The following is an 18230-nucleotide window of genomic DNA, read 5'->3' as shown; positions in this document are numbered from 1 at the left end:
GCGGGGCAGGCGGAAGTGTGTCCGGGTCCCTTCCGGCAGTGTGCGCTTCCCGCAGCTCCCTCTGCCGCACACTCCACGTTCCGGTTCGGAGGCGCCGGCCCCGCCCCTGTCGCCGCGGCCTCCCCCGCCCGGCGCCATGGCCGCTGCGGCCGGGGACGGCGCGGCGAAGCCACTGCAAAGCGCCATGAAACTGGCCAACAGGGCCATCGAGCTAGACACCGGCAACCGGCCCCGGGTGAGGCTGGGAGGGGCGCGGCAGCAGGTCCGGGAGGCACCTGGCCAGTGGTGGGCGAGGGCGGGCGGGCGGGCGTGTGAGGGGATCCGCGCTTCCGACGCGCGCGACAGCTCTGGGACCCCGCCCGGAGGCTCTCGGCCGGGCGGCTGTGGGCGCTCTGCGGGGACCTCGGACAGCTCAACTAGCACTTGGTCTCTGGTTTATCTGTTCAATGAGTCGAGCCGTGGTTCTGTTTGCAAAGGACCTCTGAAGCAGCCCTCCAAGATGTAGATGACAGACGTGTGTGTGTGTGTCTGTGTCTGTGTCTGTATTCTTGACACTGTGCAGACTTAATCCAGAAGAGACTGGCTGTCGGCTCTTTCATGATGCTGCTGTTTGCAGTTGCCTTCAAAGGTCATTTGTAAAGAAACACGGGCACAGAAGGGGTGTGGCCTGTCACTGAGGATGAATGCTAATTAAAAGGATGGCAACTAGGTGGAAGAGCCGGCCAGGCCACCCCGAGCTACCCTCAGAGAGGAAGAATCAGTGTTTGTCCAGTTCCTCGAGTTAGTTTTCTAGGACATCAGGTTCTCCTCCCAAGACGAAAATCCTACCTGAAATCCATTTGATCCTTAATCTCTGAAGTGTTCATTAAAGTTGGGTAATTTGACAATAGATAAAATAAAACACATACATTCCAGAGTGCATTCTGTCCCGAGCTGTCACGGAGCTCAGGGCAGAGGGGTCACACAGTTGAAACCTGCAACGAGATGCTCTCCTCTGTGCCAGAAAGTGAGATTGAGAGATGAGCCTTATTCTCTTCTTAGACTTTCAGGAAGTATTTTTCACAAGACACGGAAAAACTGCTGATCTTTGAGTTGCACAGGAAGGAGATTTTGTTATACAGAGTGGAAAATGGTGTCACTGCTGAGGCTGCCTTACCAAGCCTCCTGACAGAAGCGCAGCTCCTTCACTTGCTGGAGAGTAAGGCAGTGAACGGAGGGATGTGTCCAGCTGGGAACTCCCTAGTGCAAAAGTGGGAAGAATTTCCCTGATTTTGTTCTCACAGGCAAACACTTTTTCCTTCAAGTCTAGACGGTGGGGATAGCCCCTGTCCTAGATGGACCATCACTGAAGTCTAGAAGTCTCTCAGAAATGAGCAGACGCTGTTGATCCTGTGTTTTCCACATCCACTTGGCAGGCATGATGTAGGCACTTCCATCTACTGGCCTGACCCCTGCCATTCTCTTCCCTGCACACAGGAGGCATACATGGAATACCTGAGGAGCATTCACTACATCTCCCAGGCGTTACTGGAAGATGTGGAACACACTACAGGTATGCCTTCAGACTTGCTTCTTCTCTCAGGATGGCCAATTTGTGGACCCCAAATTTGATGGTCCCCAAAGCTGGAGGTCATTATCATTAGTATAGAATATCATAATGTAGCATGGTGGAATTGAAGGGCAGTATTATGGGCTAGGGGGATAGGTCATAGATTGGATCAAGACGCTGCCTCAAGGCAGTGAAGAGTGAGCTGCACAAAAGTGAGGCCTTGCCAGCAAGGATATTTAAAGGCCGAGAGGAGGAAGTAGTTATAGCTGTGCTTTGTACATCTTGGGTGGAATTAGAAAGGAATTTTGGGAACCTGCCAAAGCTCCACCCAGCATTGGGAGGAGCAAAGACTTTGGATGTATCTTGAAGCAGAAACCAAGCAGACCTGCTAGCGTTGATGGTGAGTTGCTAGCATCAGAGGATGTTGCAAGCAGATGATGGACAACTCTGTATGTAAGGAGAGAAATTGTGAACTCCACTGTGGGGCTAGGGATGTAGTTCAGTTGGTAGAGAGTGCTTTCCTAGCATGCATAAAGCCCCGGATTTGGTCCCTGGCACTGCATAAACTAATGTGATAGCAAAAGTCTGAAATCTTAGCATTTAGGAGAATCAAAAGTTCAAGATCACCGGGCGGTGGTGTTGCATGCGTTTAATCCCAATGCTTGGGAGACAGAGGCAGGCAGATCTCTGTGAGTTCAAGACCAGCGTGGTCTACAGAGTGAGTTCCAGGACAGGCTCCAAAGCTACACAGAGAAACTCTGTCTCAAAAAAAAAAAATGTTCAAGAACATCCTCAGCTACATAGTGAGTTTGAGGCCAGCCTGGGCTACATGAGACCCTGTCTCAAATTTTTAAAAAATTAGAGAATCCCACTGTAAACATATAAATGTTTCTGAGATAGGAGCAACTCTCTGTACATAGGAACATAGTTAGGGAGAGCTAATAGGGAGCAAGAAGTAAGCTCAGCTGAGTCCTGACGCCTCAAAGATTGTCACCGAGCTCAGGGCAGAGGGGTCAGGACCAGCAGGAGGAACCGTGCTATGGGAAGTAATATCCCAGAGGATAGAAAAAATCGGAATGACTTGCCATCTTTGGAAAAGCAGGGCTGGGCAGGGACAGTGTAGGGGAATTTGGATGCTAAATGGAGGTGGAATGAAGAGAAGATGGTGTTTATGAGGGGTTTGCTGTAAGGGGGAACAGGAGAGTGGGTCCAGGAGCTGGGTGGACGACTCGGCAAAGTACGAGGAGAAGATGTGTCTGCTGATATAAGCAGGCCCGCGGAGAGCGGAGAGCAGCACAGACAGCTGTGAGTGGTCAGGGGTGGAAGTCCTCGCGGCAGCGCTTGCAGGGGCAAGTCCGTGGTGCAGGCAGCGAGGAGGTGGCGGCCCGGAGAGTCTGTAGCGCCCGTGTCTCTGTGCAGTAGCCAGGAGGGCTCCATGGCAAGAGTCAGTCCGATGCTTGGCCGCCCGTCATGTGTGTACATTGTTTTGAGCCATGGTGAAAAGACTAAGGGCAAGCTTGCCTGATTACAGTTCCTTGTGCTTAGTAAGAATGTGAGTCTTGCCGGGCGGTGGTGGCGCACGCCTTTAATCCCAGCACTCGGGAGGCAGAGCCAGGCGGATCTCTGTGAGTTCGAGGCCAGCCTGGGCTACCAAGTGAGTTCCAGGAAAGGCGCAAAGCTACACAGAGAAACCCTGTCTCGAAAAACCAAAAAAAAAAAAAAAAAAAAGAATGTGAGTCTTGGTGGAAGGACTGTAACCCACCCCCCATGTTCCTTCCCTAGAAGCTGGGGAAACTGTGCCCCCTGAGACCTCAAAGATGCTGAAGCTGGCTGAACAGTGTCTGGAACGGGCCCAGTCAACAGCTACCAAACTTGGTGGGTACCCAAAGAAGGGGGCTCTTGGTACCTGCTTTGTGGGATGATCCCTAGCCTGCTGACCAGGGTGCTGTCCGTGGCTTGCAGGGAAAATATGCTTGAAGCCCGCTGTACCTGTGGCTCCTCCCATCCCCTTGCCCACCAGCCGACACCGCCGAGTGTGTTCGGACGAAGGAGGGAAACTCTCCCCTTTCCTGCCTCCTGAGATCTTCCAGAAGCTGCAGGTGGTGGAATCACAAAACTCTAAGAAGTAAGATGGACAAGATGGGAGGTGTGCTAAGCTGTGGATGTTGTTGGAGGCTGAGCAAAAGTGAGCTTCCCTTGGGTAGTTAGTTAAAGTGGCTCCCAGAGGAGACACACCCCTTGCCTGACAGAAGCAGATGCCAATTCTGTTAGGAAGAAAGCACCTTCATCCTTCAAGAAGCACCTTCATCCTTCAAAAACAAAGATACCCATATAGAAACAGAAATGATGAGGTAATGGTTACAGAACAGACCGGTGAAGATTTCATGTAGTTTTCAGGCACAGGTCAAACAACACAGAGCTTTGTCTAGTATTTACAAAACTAAGTTTGCAAACACCTGAACAAGAAACTCTAAAGTCAGAGCCAGCAAATATAAAGTAGAAATTAAATCAAAATATAGTGCTGAAATTTGTTTTTTAAAACTAGTTAGGGAGGCCGGGCATGGTGGTGCACGTCTTTAAACCTAGCACTTGAGAGGCAGAGGCATGTGGATCTCTTTTTTTTTTTTTGAGCTGATGATCGAACCCAGGGCCTTGCGCTTGCTAGGCAATCGCTCTAGCACTGAGCTAAATCCCCAACCCGCATGTGGATCTCTATGTGTTCTAGGACAGCCTGGCCTACAGAGCAAGTTCCAGAACAGCCAGGGCTACACAGAAAAACCCTGTCTCTAAAATCCAAAGCAAACATACAAACAAACAAACAAACAAATAAATAAATAAATGCGTACAGGTTTATAATAACAGAGTAGAGACACGATGGAAAGAAAAAAAATAGGCAAAGCTAAAATTCAGATGTCACAGAAAGAAGACATAAAATAGGAAAGACAGGAGGCTTAGCATGTTTTTTTAAGTTCTAGAAAGAGAAGAATGATATTGGGAGGGGGGCATTGTTTGAAGATATAACAGCAGAGAGTTTTCTACACTAATGAAAAAATACCAAGACACAGATGCAGAAAACTCAGTGAACCCAACATGGATGAATCAGGCCCTTCTTACCATATGTCCCAAAGGTACCTTTACCCTCCAGGTTCCTCAGGCCCCACCTGTCTGTGTGTGCAGCTTCAGCACTGGGGTGGATGCAGACATCAACTTCAGGATGGAGTCTGCCCTCCTCAGGCTTCTCCATCCCCTTTTGTCTGCTAACTCTGAAAGCAGGGAGGTGTATGGCATGCTGCAGTTTTTTGTTTTTTTTTTTTTACTAAATAGACATATCTCTCCCTTTAGTGGGTTGCAAATGAATCTTACTGTTTGGAAGCCTGTAGTAACTTCCAGGAGTTCCATGTTATTGCACATGTCCTGCTTCTCTTGATAAGCCCCAAGTTCTAGCATCACTGACACCCATGCTTTGTCAGCAGACCTCTAGCTTGCCCTCCCCCCCCTCTGCATTTCTTCCTGCTCCATTACCATCTTCTTTCATCTTGGTCGTGTAAGGATGGTTGCTCAGGTCACTAGAACATTCCTGGACTTCCTGTGCATGGACAGCAGCTTGTCCCTATTTTTAGAGAGCTAACACCACTGGAGAAGGCCTCCTTGCAGAACCAGAAGCTGAGGGCCACATATGAGGCCCGGATGGCTCGTCTGGACCCCAGCCAGGCCATGCAGAAGACATCACTGGTGAGCAAGGCCCAGAGAGGAACTGGACTGGTCAGGGAAGGAACAGGGCATTGGGGGATCGGGCCTTACTTCTTCCTTCTTTCCGTAGACCCTGTCTCTCCAGCGGCAGATGATGGAGAATCTGGTGATCGCCAAAGCAAGAGAAGAGACGGCATCCTTAAGGAGTGATGAGAGTGAGGTCTTGAGCTGAGGGTGGAGAAGGGGCAGGATAGGGAGAAGGGACCAGGTGCCAGGTAAGTGTGGGGCTGTGAGCCTTCCCAGCAGTGAAGGGGGAGATTAACCCTTACACTGTTCCCAAGGCTCTCCTTAGGCTCCTCTGCCTTCCTGAACTAATGGCTGTTCTCCTGGCCTTGTTCAGTACCAGACTCATCTCTCGAGGGCAGAAACAGCCTTACTTACCTAGACTCTTGGGACATCAAGGGTATTAGAGGAGGATGGAGCAGATGAGGCATGGGGCAAGGGTGCATGTCCTCTCAGGTCAGACATGACTGGCCCCTTGACTCGATCACCCCAGCTCCAGAGGAAGATGGAGGAGCGCCGCCTGCGCCTTCAGGAGGCCGCCAACAGGTGCATCTCTTCCCCGTCTCGTAGGCATGCCGGGAGGCCTGGAAAAGGCTCCCTGAGCCCATAGGTCCGCCCCTGTTCCCAGCTTGTCTTCCTTCGCAGGAGGTTCTGCAGTCAAGTTGCTCTGACCCCAGAGGAGCGGGAGCAGCGAGCGCTCTATGCTGCCATCCTGGAATATGAGCAAGACCATGTGAGTACTGCTGGGCCACCCAGAGGCGTGGCAGAACAGGGGTCACGTGGGCCCAGAGGACTTGGTTCCTTCCCACACCCCAGGGCAACCTCACACAGTCCTTGCAGGGCATCCCATTGTGGAGATCCGACTCTGCTTTCCTCCAAGGTCCTCTGTCCTGCAGGACTGGCCAAAGCACTGGAGAGCCAAGCTGAAGCGGAGCCCAGGGGACCTGTCAGTAGTGACCAGCCTGGTCTCCCACTTGCTCAGGTATTCATAGAGTCCATCCCCCAGCCTCGGGTTCTCCTTGCTAGATGATGGGGAAGGAGTGAGAAAGAAAGGAGATTAATTACAAAGGCTAGGCTACAGAGACCTGGGGGGCAAGGGGCTCCTGCAGAAGGGCCTTTTGTGCTGATAGGTTTTCGTTGGCTTCCATTAGCTTCTCTAGATTGGATAGGTCACACTTTAATTATGATATCCTCTAATAGGAAATGGCAGAGAAGTTATCTCTCTGAAATCGTTCACAGCGTGGTAATTTTTGTACAAGGAATATCACAGATGAGGGCATAAGGCCCAGGTGACTGAGGTCAGTTAATAGAAATTGAACTCAGATTTCTAAGCTTAAGGGTAAAAAGTAGATTGACGCCCTGCCTGGCCTTGAGGGTGGCTGCTGTGGTGCTCACTGTTTGCTGGAGATGAGAAAAATGAGTGGGTAGAGCAAGTGCCCCCCACCCCCGTAGACTCTTCAGGGTCCAACTGCATCTTGCTGTTCTTCTCCTTGCAGCCTCCCTGATCACCCAATCTCCCAGCTCCTGAAGAAGCTGCAGTGTGCAGTCTACAGTGCACTGTACCCTATTGTGAGCCGGGCCGCCATCAGTGCTGGACCTGCCCCGGGCTGCTGCTCCCTGCCCCCAGAAGCCAATGGCCTGCTGGCTCCTGGGAGCCGGCGACTCCGATCCTCCCAGAGCCTCTACTGCATGCTCTCCCCTTCAGAACCCAGTGCAGCCCCACGATCTCTGGATGGACCTCCTTCCACACCTTCTGTCCCCACACTTCACTCAGGCCCCCTGGACAGAGAGGCAGACAGCAGCCCAGCAGGGCCTTCCTCCCCTCTGGTCGATGCTTCATCCCACTTGCCAGACAAGGACAGCTCCTTTGAGGACCTGGAACAGTTTTTGGCTCTATCTGAGCCACAGACCCCAGGAGCAAAGAGGGAGCCCTTGCTGGAATGTCTGAAGAGCACAGTGAAGGACATTCACAATGCCATCGGTGAGCCTGCTGGGCACCAACCCAGGAGCTGCACCAGTTGTATCTGCCAGCCCTCAAGTGCAACCCCCCTGCCCTGGACAGCAAAGACCTTTGTCCACCCCACCCACGGGAGCAAGCATTTAGGCCGGAAGAGCAGGCCCTAGCCCACCCCAGCCCCTAGGTGGAACTGGTATGGGAGTCAGGGATGTGGTGCCTGGCACAGCCTTTGATCATAAGGTGGTCTGGCTGTGCCTACCCCAAGGCTTCTAGACATTCTGTGAATCAGTGACGAAAGTTCAACAGCCCGGGACTTTACTATTCTGAAGTTCCTGGGGTTTCTGTAGACTTAGGAGCCAGTCCTTTTCAGAAAAGGGCCGTTATCCCCTCTCTTCAGCAGCCCCTTTAGCTACATGGGAGCAGTGCATGACCAAGTCAGCCCAGCGAAGAAGAGCTAAGAGCTGGCCCCAGGTCATACGACACAGGATAGGCAAGGGGTAGGTGTGGAGGGTTGAACAAGTAAAATAACCAAGTAGAACAGCACCCCTACCCCCAAGCCTAGATGCTCGTGTAGTTCAGTTGCACAGAAGCCGGATCTGGGGAACAGGGCACCTTGATTCTGAACTTAGAGCTTCTCGAGAGGTGGGGGCAGGTAATAGCACATTTCCCCAACTCTGCTTCTGGCAGATAGACTGCTCTCGCTGACTCTTTTGGCCTTCGAAAGCCTGAACACAGCCGCCTCCAAGGACCGCTGTCTGGCTTGCATCGAGGAGCCCTTCTTCTCCCCACTGTGGCCCCTGCTGCTAGCCCTTTACAGGTACCGCCTCCAGCCTAGTTCACCATCCCCGTGAGCTGGGCTCTCCACCCCCCTCTCCCAGTGGATTGTCTGATCCTAGGGCTATCCTCGGGTGTTAAAAGCTTGTAGGTGGCTGTGCCCACCTCCCTAGTTAGGGACAGTCGGGCTGTTTGCTCAAATACCTGAGCAGCTCTCATAGGTCTGAGCTCCAGAGATCCCCAGCCACAACCCTGCTTGTCTCTGGAACAGTGTCTCTATGGTGGCTGAGCCTGGCCTCTCTGCTTTAGGAGTGTGCACCGTACCCAGGAGGCTGCTGTGAGCAGGAGCATGGAGCTGTACAGGAATGCACTCCCTACGGCCCTTGGCATCCCTGCCAAGCTCCTTCCACGTGTCCCTGAGGCTCAAGCCTCCACCTACCCCTACTGCACTGCGGCCCAGGAACTGGGGCTGCTGGTCTTGGAGAGCTGCCCCCAGAAGAAGCTGGAGTGCATAGGTGTGGGGATCTGAGGGGCCCAGAGGTTTGGGGAAGATGGGGTGTGCCTTCCCTGCTAGCCTACGGGCCTGTCACTAGGCAACTACGGGGCAGTGCCTTTCAGTTTCCTCCCGTCCTGCATTATCAGGAGAGACTGGGCAATACAGGAGACCCCTTGATACAGGAAACAGCATAGTCTCCCTCACAGCAGGCCCTTCAAGTCTTCCTGCCTTTGCTAAATACTCCTCTTTCACCCACCACATCACGCTCCACTGAAGTCGTTTTTCTGTACCACAGTGCGAACTCTTCGGGTCATCTGCATCTGTGCAGAAGACTACTGCCGTGCCCACGAGGCCAGGCCTGAGGCTGGATCCCAGCCCCCCGCTGCTGCCATGTGAGTCCAGAGTGAGGATACCACCTGGAGGTATACTAGTATACGTTCCTGCCCTGTGACTGGCCGAGGAGGACCCCGGCGGCCCTGCTTCACTTAGCAGCCCCAGATTAGATCACTGCAGAGAACAGCTCATTCCTACAGAGACCCTGGACTGAGACAGGGCAAGGAGAAGGGCTCCCACCCCTCAGCCATGTGTCCCGTCCATCTGGACGAGTTGTTGTTGCAGTGCCTCTGACGAGGCTGAGGGCTCCTTGGGACCCTGGGCCCTGGTTAACCTGGTAAGACTGCTCTTGGAGAAAGGCCTGCTTGGACCCCGGGTGCATACCTGGAGGAAGCAGGAAGGGAGCACTTTCAAAGTGAGGCCCCTTTCCTGTACTGGTCCAGCACTGGGGCTCCCCGCACATCCGAGATGGGGCAGGTTCTTCCCACCCAAGCCACACAGCCTTGGGCCCTGGGATGCTTGAGCTTACCTCCAACTCTCCTCAACTCAGCTGTAACTGCATCCTCTGACCTGGAGTCAATGTCCCCCACAGCTCTTGCATGAACTCTGACCCTGCCACCTTGTCCCAAGGACCAGGATCAGCCTTGACCCCAGTCATTGCAGACCAGGAAGGGGCTGTTACCCTGGCCCGCACTCGAGTCTCCCAAGTCAATGTCAGAATCAAGTACGAGGTCACCCACGAGGAGCTCAACCCAAGGGAGAGAGGGGCAGATACTTCTCACCCACCCTAAGATTGGGTTGCTGTTTCATCCTCATCACAGAGCCTGCCTCCCCTGCCCTCTTTACCCATTTTATAAAAGAGTTCCCAGGCTAAATGTTTGCACATCACAGCTTTGACCCAAGCCACCCCCAACAGGGGGCAGACATGTCCCTGTAGGTGGCAGGACACCGAGCAGTTACAGCTGGTGTGTGGAGCCTCCCTGGCCCATGGGAAAACGGTCAGACCCAAGCCACAGCCTCGGGTTCCAGCTGCCTCCTTGCTTCTTGGTCCCCATGCTCTCCAAGAAGCTCTTCATGTGTGCCCTAACTAGTGTGCCTAACGTCTCCCGGGGTGGGCCCAGGGGGCCTGCTGCAGAGATGATTGTCTTCCAGTCTCAGCCATGTGCTCCAAAGTTCCCAAAAGCGTGTGAGACCACAGCCAACTAGAAAACCAGAAGAGGCTGTGGTGTATCCTGTCTTTGGTACTGCTCTTTGGGCCCAATTTTAACATGGCCAAGAGGTCTCCTGTGCTGTTTGGGGTGGGAGTACAGGAACTGTCATCAAGATGGCTCCAGAAAGCCAGGGCAAACGTCCCTTTTGGCCCTAGGCCCACTGACCGTTTTGCCTTTGCCCAGCAGTGGTGCTGATGACCTGCTGCCCATCCTGTCCTTCGTGGTGCTGAGGAGTGGCCTCCCCCAACTGGTGTCCGAGTGTGCAGCCCTGGAGGAATTCATTCATGAAGGGTAGGAAGGAGCCCCAGGCTAGTAGGTGATTAGGAGACTGACATGCACTCCTCAGAGTGGACAAGGGCTTCCCCAGGTGTGGGAAGAGCTGGGAATAGAGCAGCTGTGGCAAGAGGGACAAGGGAACCTCACCCCCAGACCTAGAGCAGTGTAACCCCACCATCACCTTTGGACAGCTCTCTGAGATCCAGCTGTGCACAAGGCACTCAGGTTAGCATGCTCCATAGCCTTCAGAAGACCCCAGACCAGAGGTAAAGGGTATCCCCTGAGCAGCATCTGCCTGGGGGAGAGCAGTGCACACTGCAGGGCATACCAGGGCCAGGACTGGCATGGGGGGAAAGGCCTCTTCCATCCCAGCTCCCTAACCTTGGCTGTAGCCACATCAGTGTCCAAGCACGTCAGGAATAAGTTGCCTTCCAGAGGGCTAAGCTGTACATCTGTCCCCTCCAGGTGACACCTCTCTTTCCCCACTTCCACATAGGTATTTAATTGGAGAAGAAGGGTACTGCCTGACATCACTGCAGAGTGCCCTGAGCTATGTGGAACTTCTGTCCCAGGGACGGCTGGACAAGTAGTGGTGGCTGGACCTCACAGACCAAAGGAGCCGCAGGACCTCCACACCACACCATATATCTGGTTTGGGGCCAGCCTGCTGTGGTGGCACTCTATAGCTCTCGCCCACCTTCCTAACCACTCATCTGTCCTGGAGGCCTCGGGTAGTGCCTCTTCTTTGGCAGGACATGGCTGGCTGAGTCGGGCCTGTTTTTGTCCTGGGCCTGCCTCTCAGACCGAATGGGAGAAATCTGTAGCTGCTGTTCCTTGGGGAGCCTGCAACACTGACGGGCCTCCAGTAAACCTGGATGGCCCCGGCCTGTCCCCATGGACACTACACAGCCCCTACTGGGGCATCAACACAGAAATGGCTGCTGGGAGCCTTGCCAGGGCAATCTGGTTTTGTACCCCTCCAATCTCCTGAGACAGCCAAAGTTTGTGTGAACCAGTCTCTTGTTAGTCGATAACAAGAGCTTTACCCTTACCCCAGAGGACTGGGTGTAGGTAGTGTGAGGCTGTGTTGCTTATTCATCAGGCAGCAACTGCCTTGCTCGCTTTTGCTGACCCAGGTATCATTTTGCTGCCCATGCCTGGGATATGAGCCTCTCTCCTACCAAGGTCCAGGACATCCAGCTCTGGAGCTACCTTGGTTGGGGACAGTGAACATTCAGGACACTGGCCAACACATACAGCTGTATACAGCCTCTCCAATTTCAGAGTCCAAGGGTCAGTGCCCTGACTGTTATATGCCCCCAAGTTTCCACCAACTCAGCCTAAAATAAAGAAGTGACTCCATCTAAGTCCATGTGACTTGCTCATTGACCCACTGGGCAGGCAGAACTCAGGCAACACAGACATCCTTTCTCTGCCAGTCTCCCAGATATCACAGATGACAGGGTAATGAGGTGTCACAGCCCACTCCCAGGCCCTCTGCACAGAAGGGTCTTCCTAGGGCTCTTCGCAGCAAGGAAAGTGTAGACATCACTCTAGGAGAGCAAAGGTCTGCAGAGTATCATTAAGAGGCTAGGATTAAGTCACCACTGTAGTTTTGAGCCTAGAACAGTCTCCTGAAGGTGCCTCAGAAATCTTTATCCTACTCAAACACATAGGAATGCCCTGCAGTGGTTATACTTCCACATGTAGGGATATATAGTGATGCCCTGTGATTATAGTGGGGCCCTAAGAGGATGTAGGCATCCAAGCACAGGCAGCATCTTCCAGGGAGTCAAGCTGCCCCACCCAGGAAAGGAAATATCCATGGCAACTGGGGTTGCTGTAAGGAGGGAGGTGGCATTCCAGTCCCAGACCACCAGAAGTGGTAGTGGGATTGTTGGAGATTCTTGGAGTAAGGCTGTATGTAAATTATTGAGCACTTATCGAACACTTGTGTTCTAAACCTGCAGGTAATGACTTTTTTGACCCCACAAAGAAATAGATAACATGCCTCTTTGAGCCTGGTGGGCTGATTCCAGAGTCGAATCTGCAAATGGTGAATAGAAACCTGGGACCATGACACCAGAAGCAGATGGTTGGCCTGGGCAGGGCAACCTAGTTCCTGGGGCACTTGACCCATGAAGGAAACCTGGAGTAGGAACGGGCCAGAAGGCCCTAGCAGTTTCTTCCCACCAGCATCAGGAATGGACAGGCTGGTGCTAGCTTTCACTGTCTCACACTGGAGATTTCAACCCCATGTCCAGCTGCTGGCGAGCCACAAACTTGTCTCAGCTAGGCTGGGGAGATACTCAGCAGTTAAGAGTACCTGCTCTTGCAAAGGACCAGGTTTCAATTCCCAGCACCCACATAGCAGTTCACAACCACTGTAACTCCAGTTTTTAGGGGATCTGATGCCCGCCTTTGGCCCCAATCAGCACTTCCTACATGCAGACAGAACACCCATACACATAAAAATAAAGGTTCAAACAAAAACTTGTGTCGTGGCTGACTTGGGTTCTTGGCACTGCAGTCTCCTAGAGGCCCATGCTCCTGTGAAGTATATAGACCTTGGACATGAATGCCAGGTAACTATGGAGCCTTATGATATGTTAATGTACCTGCCATGGGCCTTGGCTTTAACAGGGACCAGTCTGGACAATGGTTTGTGTTACGTACATCCTGGTGCTGAGAATACTTGTTGGCTGGGATCACATCAGACTGTATCACAGCACAACCCTAGGAGAACTAGACAGTGCTGTTCAGCCTACCATTGCACTAAGGGGAGGCAGATTTGTGTTCAGATGACAGGTGTGTGTGTGTGTGTGTGTGTGTGTGTGTGTGTGTTATGAGTCATTTTTGTTTACAACCGAAACTCAGAATTCAAAATTCATTTTGCTCTTAAATTTCTTTCTTTCTTTCTTTCCTTTTTTTGAGACAGGATTTCTCTGTGTAGCTTCAGAGCCTGTCCTGGAACTCATTCTTTAGACCAGGCTGGCCTGGAACTCACAGAGATCCACCTGCCTCTGCCTCCTGAGCACTGGGATTAAAGGTGTGTGCCACCACTGCCTGGCTGCCCTTAAATTTCTTATAGACAAATCAGAAAACATTTCAGTCAATGTTCTATTGTTCTGATAGTCTTTGTACAAATAAACCTTTTTTTTTTTTTTTTTTTTTAAAGACAGAGTCTCGTGTATCCTAGGATAGCCTCTAGCTTGCTTTATAGCATGGACAACCTTAAATTTCTCATTCTCCTGCCTCTGCTTCCCAATTGATGAGACTTCAGGGTTTTGCTACCATGTGGGTTTTATGTAATATAAGCGAAGCCAGGGCTTTGTACATGCTAGGCAAGCCTGCTCACAACTAATCCACAGCCCCAGCCTCCCACATGACCTTCATGAGCTAGTTGTCATCCAGTTTCTGCTGCCCACAATGTCACTGGGAAGACAAGTCTTCAAGGATCACCTTGTGCCTTCTGAGGCATTTGCTTATTCTAGGCACAGCTCTCTCAGGTTGGGTTAGGCTGAGTTCTCTCAGCAGTGAAGCTTCCCACTGAGTTTTCTCTCTAGCTCACACACCAGCTGGCCTGGATTTTCTGGAAAGATTCCAGTTGAACTGGAACAAAAATTGTCATACATTTCCCACCATTTGATTTCCTTGCCATGGTGTTGGGCTCCATAGCTGGACCTTGAAGTCCAGCTTCTTTTCTTGCTCAGCAGTGCGTGGGAGGTGTCTGACTGGAACGCCTTGGATTCCTCACACTTCCTACCATTGGGCTTCATTATTTGACTAAACGTGGATTTGTCCTTGTAGAGTACCAGCTTAGAAAGAGGCCCAGCTCTCGACAGAGCTTGTGTTGACTGAAGGAAAAAGGAAGGTGTATCTTTGGATTAGTCCTTCAGCATTTCTAAGCCATTGTTCCTCCATAGAACAGGGGTGAATGGCAATTTGCTCCTGAAAATTCTAACAGGAAATAGCCCCAACTAATTACAAAAACAGTAACAACTACTATTGGTCTATATATAAAGGAAAAAAAATAATAATACCTGTAAGTGCAGGTGCCTCCACATGGCACCAGGAACAGGGACCTGAAATAGGGGGGTTTCAGAAAAATTTAAAAAGTTTAAAAAAAAAAAAAGGAAAAAAGTTAAAGGTGAGGGACTTGTGGGAATAGTGTGCACAGAGGTATACAAGGGCAGAAGCATGCATTGGAGGTAAGAAGATGGACAGGAAGGGTCCACGGAGGAGCTTGGTTTGCAGAAGTTCACACTTGGTTGATGGTGGAAAGAGTTCAAGTGCGCCACGATCAGTTCATGAAATTCCAGGAGTTCATTAGTAACTTCAGCTTCTTTCCCTGAAGAGGGAACTCGAGATCTCAGAACTTGGTCCCCATTAGGAAGAGCAATTCAGGGAGGATTAGATGCAAGAAGACCAGAAAAAAAATTCCTAGTAATGCTTTTCAGCTTTGGAAAGAAATAAAATCAGTAATAGATAAACCTAATAGTTAAAATATAAAATGAAAGTGATCAGAAAAAAGCAGAACATGGTAATAGAAGGAAAATTAGAACCTAAAGATATATTGTCTAGCTGGGTGGTGGTGGTGACGCATGCATGCATGCCTTTAATCCCAGCCTGGTCTACAGAGAAAACAAACAAAAAGATGATTATCTAATGTCTCTCTCTGCAAAGAGGTTGAGGGTTTCCTCCCCGTTGTGCTGATTTTGCTCCCCCACCTACAGCTCCGGTTTCCTCTGCTCCTGAAACCTGCTCATCAAGTACACTTCTGATAGCATGGAACCTTTCCCCGCTGCTTTGCCTCATTTCCTTCTCAGGTTGTTGGGAAGGCTTCTTACCCTCCATAAGGGAATTAACTCCTTTTGAGTCAAGGTCTCCCAGCCAAGAGACTTTGCATTAGCCAAAGAGATGGGGAAAGACATGGGAGGATTTTCTCTTTCACAGGTGAGTGAAACGCTCAATCCTAATAACCTAATATAGAAATGATATGCCCGTTTCATTTAAGACTCTTAAGATCTTGAGCAGGCTTGTGCTCAGTATGGACCAACTGCTCCTTCCCCATTGTCTCTCCTTGATTCTATTTCTGGGGAAGCTTTTCTTCCCTCTGACTGGAGGATCTTAGCAAAGGCTTGTCTTACTGGGAGTGAATATTTACAGTGGAAGACTAATTATTCAGAAAGATGTCAGGACCAAGCTATTAGAAATCAACAAAATAATGTGCTCATAACGTTTTAAATGTTAACAGGAGAAGGCATGTATAGTGATGCTCAATAATAGATCACATATCCCCTTGAGGCTTATTGACAAATCGATGCATAAGTTACCAGATTCTGGGGAAAAAAAGACAGAGGAACTTTCTAAAATTGGACAGGGGCCTGAAAAGCCATATCAAGATTTTGTTTCTCATGGTGTGGTGGTGCACACCTTTGATCCAGCACTCAGGAGACAGAGACAGGTAGACCTCTGTGAATTTAAGGCCAGCCTGGGCTACAGAGTGAGTTCCAGGACAGCCAGGGCTACACAGATTTTGTTTTCTGCTTTTTGCAGGCAGCCAGTCACCTGATGGTTGACACAGAGAGAGATGCCTACTGTGGATACCTGAAAGACTCAACCTGTGGAAGATGGACGAAGAGGTTCCAAAGCATCTGCAGAGGCTACACCTGAAGAAAAGAACAGGGCGACAGAATTGTCAAGCAGTGAAGAATGGATGCTGCCTACCAGCAGTGACTCAGATGAAGAGATCAGTGACTGAGGGAAGAGACTTGGTGACATCTTAGGGGAAGGGTGTGACTGCAGAACTGCTGTTCCGTACTATGCTGCCCCTCTCTGCTGACCACATCTGTTCCTGCTGAGACATATTGGGTGTATGTACCTCCCGGATCCTCCTGTGCTTCACTTTGTTAACTGGGAAGAGAATAACATGCCTGTTTATGTCAATGACTCTGAGATCTTGGGCGCCCCCCCACCATGGCTAATCATTGTTCCCCAAGCAGAGACAGTCATATGATAATTTAAGTAGTGATGTTCACACCTTGTATGACGAATTATTAACCATTCAACAATCAAACTTAGATAAATTGCCCTCTTCCATTGCTGCACAAAACCTGGAAAAGATTTTTGATCATTGTTTTTCTGTCTCTAATTGGACTTCCAAACTATGGTCCATAGGAATGTTGCTGGGAAGTTTTGCTAGTTATACTGCCTTAAAATTTATTTGCTACTCCATGTCTGCTTTAAAAATTGACTTGCATTCCTAAAATTAAATAAAAAAGCAGGAATTGCAGGGTACCATGGAGCTGGCTTAGCCTAGCTACCCTGAGAGGCATTTGTCATAGGTTTTTCGGCTCCTGGGACACAATGTGCCTTCCAGTCCCTGAGAGACTGAAGCACCCACCCAGGCAGTGAAGTGTTCAGGTCGTTGTGTGTTTGTTTCGCTGTATGTTCCCTTAGTAGTCAAGGAAGGATGGAAGCTTGGCAGAACAATTGGTCTTAGACATTAATCTTGTGCACCCTGTATAGCTTGCAAACATATTCATTGTATCCTGGCAACTACAACTGTATTGATCCTGGCAATTGCCATTATATTCTGTCTCTGATAAAGATATAAAAGGTCTGATTGCTCTAACTAAATTAAACTAAAATTTTCACAGTCTCAGTCTTGCTATGGCCCTCCCAACCAGCCGGATTTAGTTCCTTGTGGCCACATCAGGTGACCTTGGCCCAGTAAGCAAGCTCGGGCACTTACCAATAACCAGACCTAGTAGGTGGCTCATACCTCTAACTCCAAACAAAGGCTCTCAAGCTCTAGGCCATCTGAGCTACATAGTGAAACTCTTAAAGAGAGAAAAAATACTAAGGAGTATAAAAGAAGTTAAAAATCACAGCCACAATCAAGAGATGAAAGTCAAAGCAGTAACAGCTCCGTGCATTGGATTGAGGAAAACCTCAGGAGACCGGCCAGTGCTGCACGTGATGGCGCAAGGAGGACACAGCTGTGGATGAACCGAGTGGAAGCCAGTTTATAGGCCTAGGCAGGATAAGTATGAATGGCCTTGATCTTGCAAATCCGCCTCGGTAAAATCAAGGTCCACAGAGGATGTGCAGAGCACCAAGGACATGCAATGGCATATTACCCGCCCTGGGAGAGCAAGAACGGTAAGTAGGAACAGGTGCAGAACAAATTACCCTAACTTACTGGCTCAAATGCACAGGCCGTTTATATTGTTCACGGCACCTTCCAATTTAGATCAGGTCCATGAGGAGAGCTTGTCTCTACCCGCCTCCTATCATCAGCTCTGGCTATTTCCAGGTTGGAATTGATGATAAGAGGCTGAGTCTGTTGGAAGATCTGTCTTAAATCAGTGCTGATGGTTACCAGGGACCTCAGCTAAAGCTGTCAGAACTACATAAGATTTGTATGAGTATTCTATAACTGCTCTAACAAACCACACAAAAACAGTAGAAATGGACCTTTACAACTCTGAAGGCCACAAATCTAAGATCAACATCATCAGGGCTGCACTTCCCATAAACACACTAGTGGAGGCCTCTTCCTGCCTCTGCCCGCTCCTAGAGGCTTTCAGAATTCCTCGGCTTGGAGCTATATCCCATCTTTGGCTCCATCTTCATAGAGCTTTCTATATATAAAACTCTTCTTAAAAGAACATCAATATTATTAGTTTAAGGCTCATCCAGACTAATCATTCTAATCCAGACTAACCTATTAGTTACAAATGGTTTAAAAAAAAAATTAGCCCACTACAAGGCCTCACCATTAGTTTAACAGAGTTTCTGTTTGTTTGTTTGTTTGTTTTTCAATGTTAGAGGTTGAACATAGGACCTTGCACATACTGGGCAATTGCTCTACCT

The 18230-nt window shown here is 50.2% G+C and overlaps 1 protein-coding gene across 2 annotated transcripts; it reads left to right on the top strand.

Annotated features, from left to right (window-relative positions):
* Positions 1-19: 19 nt before the first annotated feature.
* Vps9d1 (VPS9 domain containing 1) lies at positions 20-11716 on the top strand. Of its 2 annotated transcripts, none has more exons than XM_042270124.2 (15): positions 20-235; positions 1477-1552; positions 3335-3424; positions 3512-3674; positions 5170-5281; positions 5370-5432; positions 5796-5848; positions 5948-6035; positions 6199-6284; positions 6799-7283; positions 7947-8076; positions 8343-8548; positions 8825-8921; positions 10260-10364; positions 10846-11716. In XM_042270124.2, exons 1-15 carry the CDS (start codon positions 137-139, stop codon positions 10937-10939), a joined length of 1947 nt encoding a protein of 648 aa, XP_042126058.2. In that variant the 5' UTR covers positions 20-136; the 3' UTR covers positions 10940-11716. The 2 variants fall into 2 exon arrangements, with proteins under 2 accessions (XP_042126058.2, XP_006987475.3); XM_006987413.4 differs by having other exon boundaries at positions 81-235; positions 3332-3424.
* The last annotated feature ends 6514 nt before the right edge of the window (positions 11717-18230 follow it).

The sequence above is a fragment of the Peromyscus maniculatus genome, chromosome 5 (assembly GCF_049852395.1).
Source record: "Peromyscus maniculatus bairdii isolate BWxNUB_F1_BW_parent chromosome 5, HU_Pman_BW_mat_3.1, whole genome shotgun sequence".
Classification (NCBI taxonomy): Eukaryota; Metazoa; Chordata; class Mammalia; order Rodentia; family Cricetidae; genus Peromyscus; species Peromyscus maniculatus.
Note: the sequence above shows the minus strand (reverse complement) of the source record. Positions and strands in the feature narration are given on the sequence as shown.

Excerpts from the sequence above, each read along its gene's own strand:
- Vps9d1 (XM_006987413.4), top strand. The coding sequence starts at position 137 with ATGGCCGCTGCGGCCGGGGACGGCGCGGCGAAGCCACTGCAAAGCGCC. Across the intron at positions 1,553-3,331 it reads AGATGTGGAACACACTACAG|AAGCTGGGGAAACTGTGCCC; the intron begins GTATGCCTTCAG and ends TTCCTTCCCTAG. Across the intron at positions 3,425-3,511 it reads GTCAACAGCTACCAAACTTG|GGAAAATATGCTTGAAGCCC; the intron begins GTGGGTACCCAA and ends CGTGGCTTGCAG.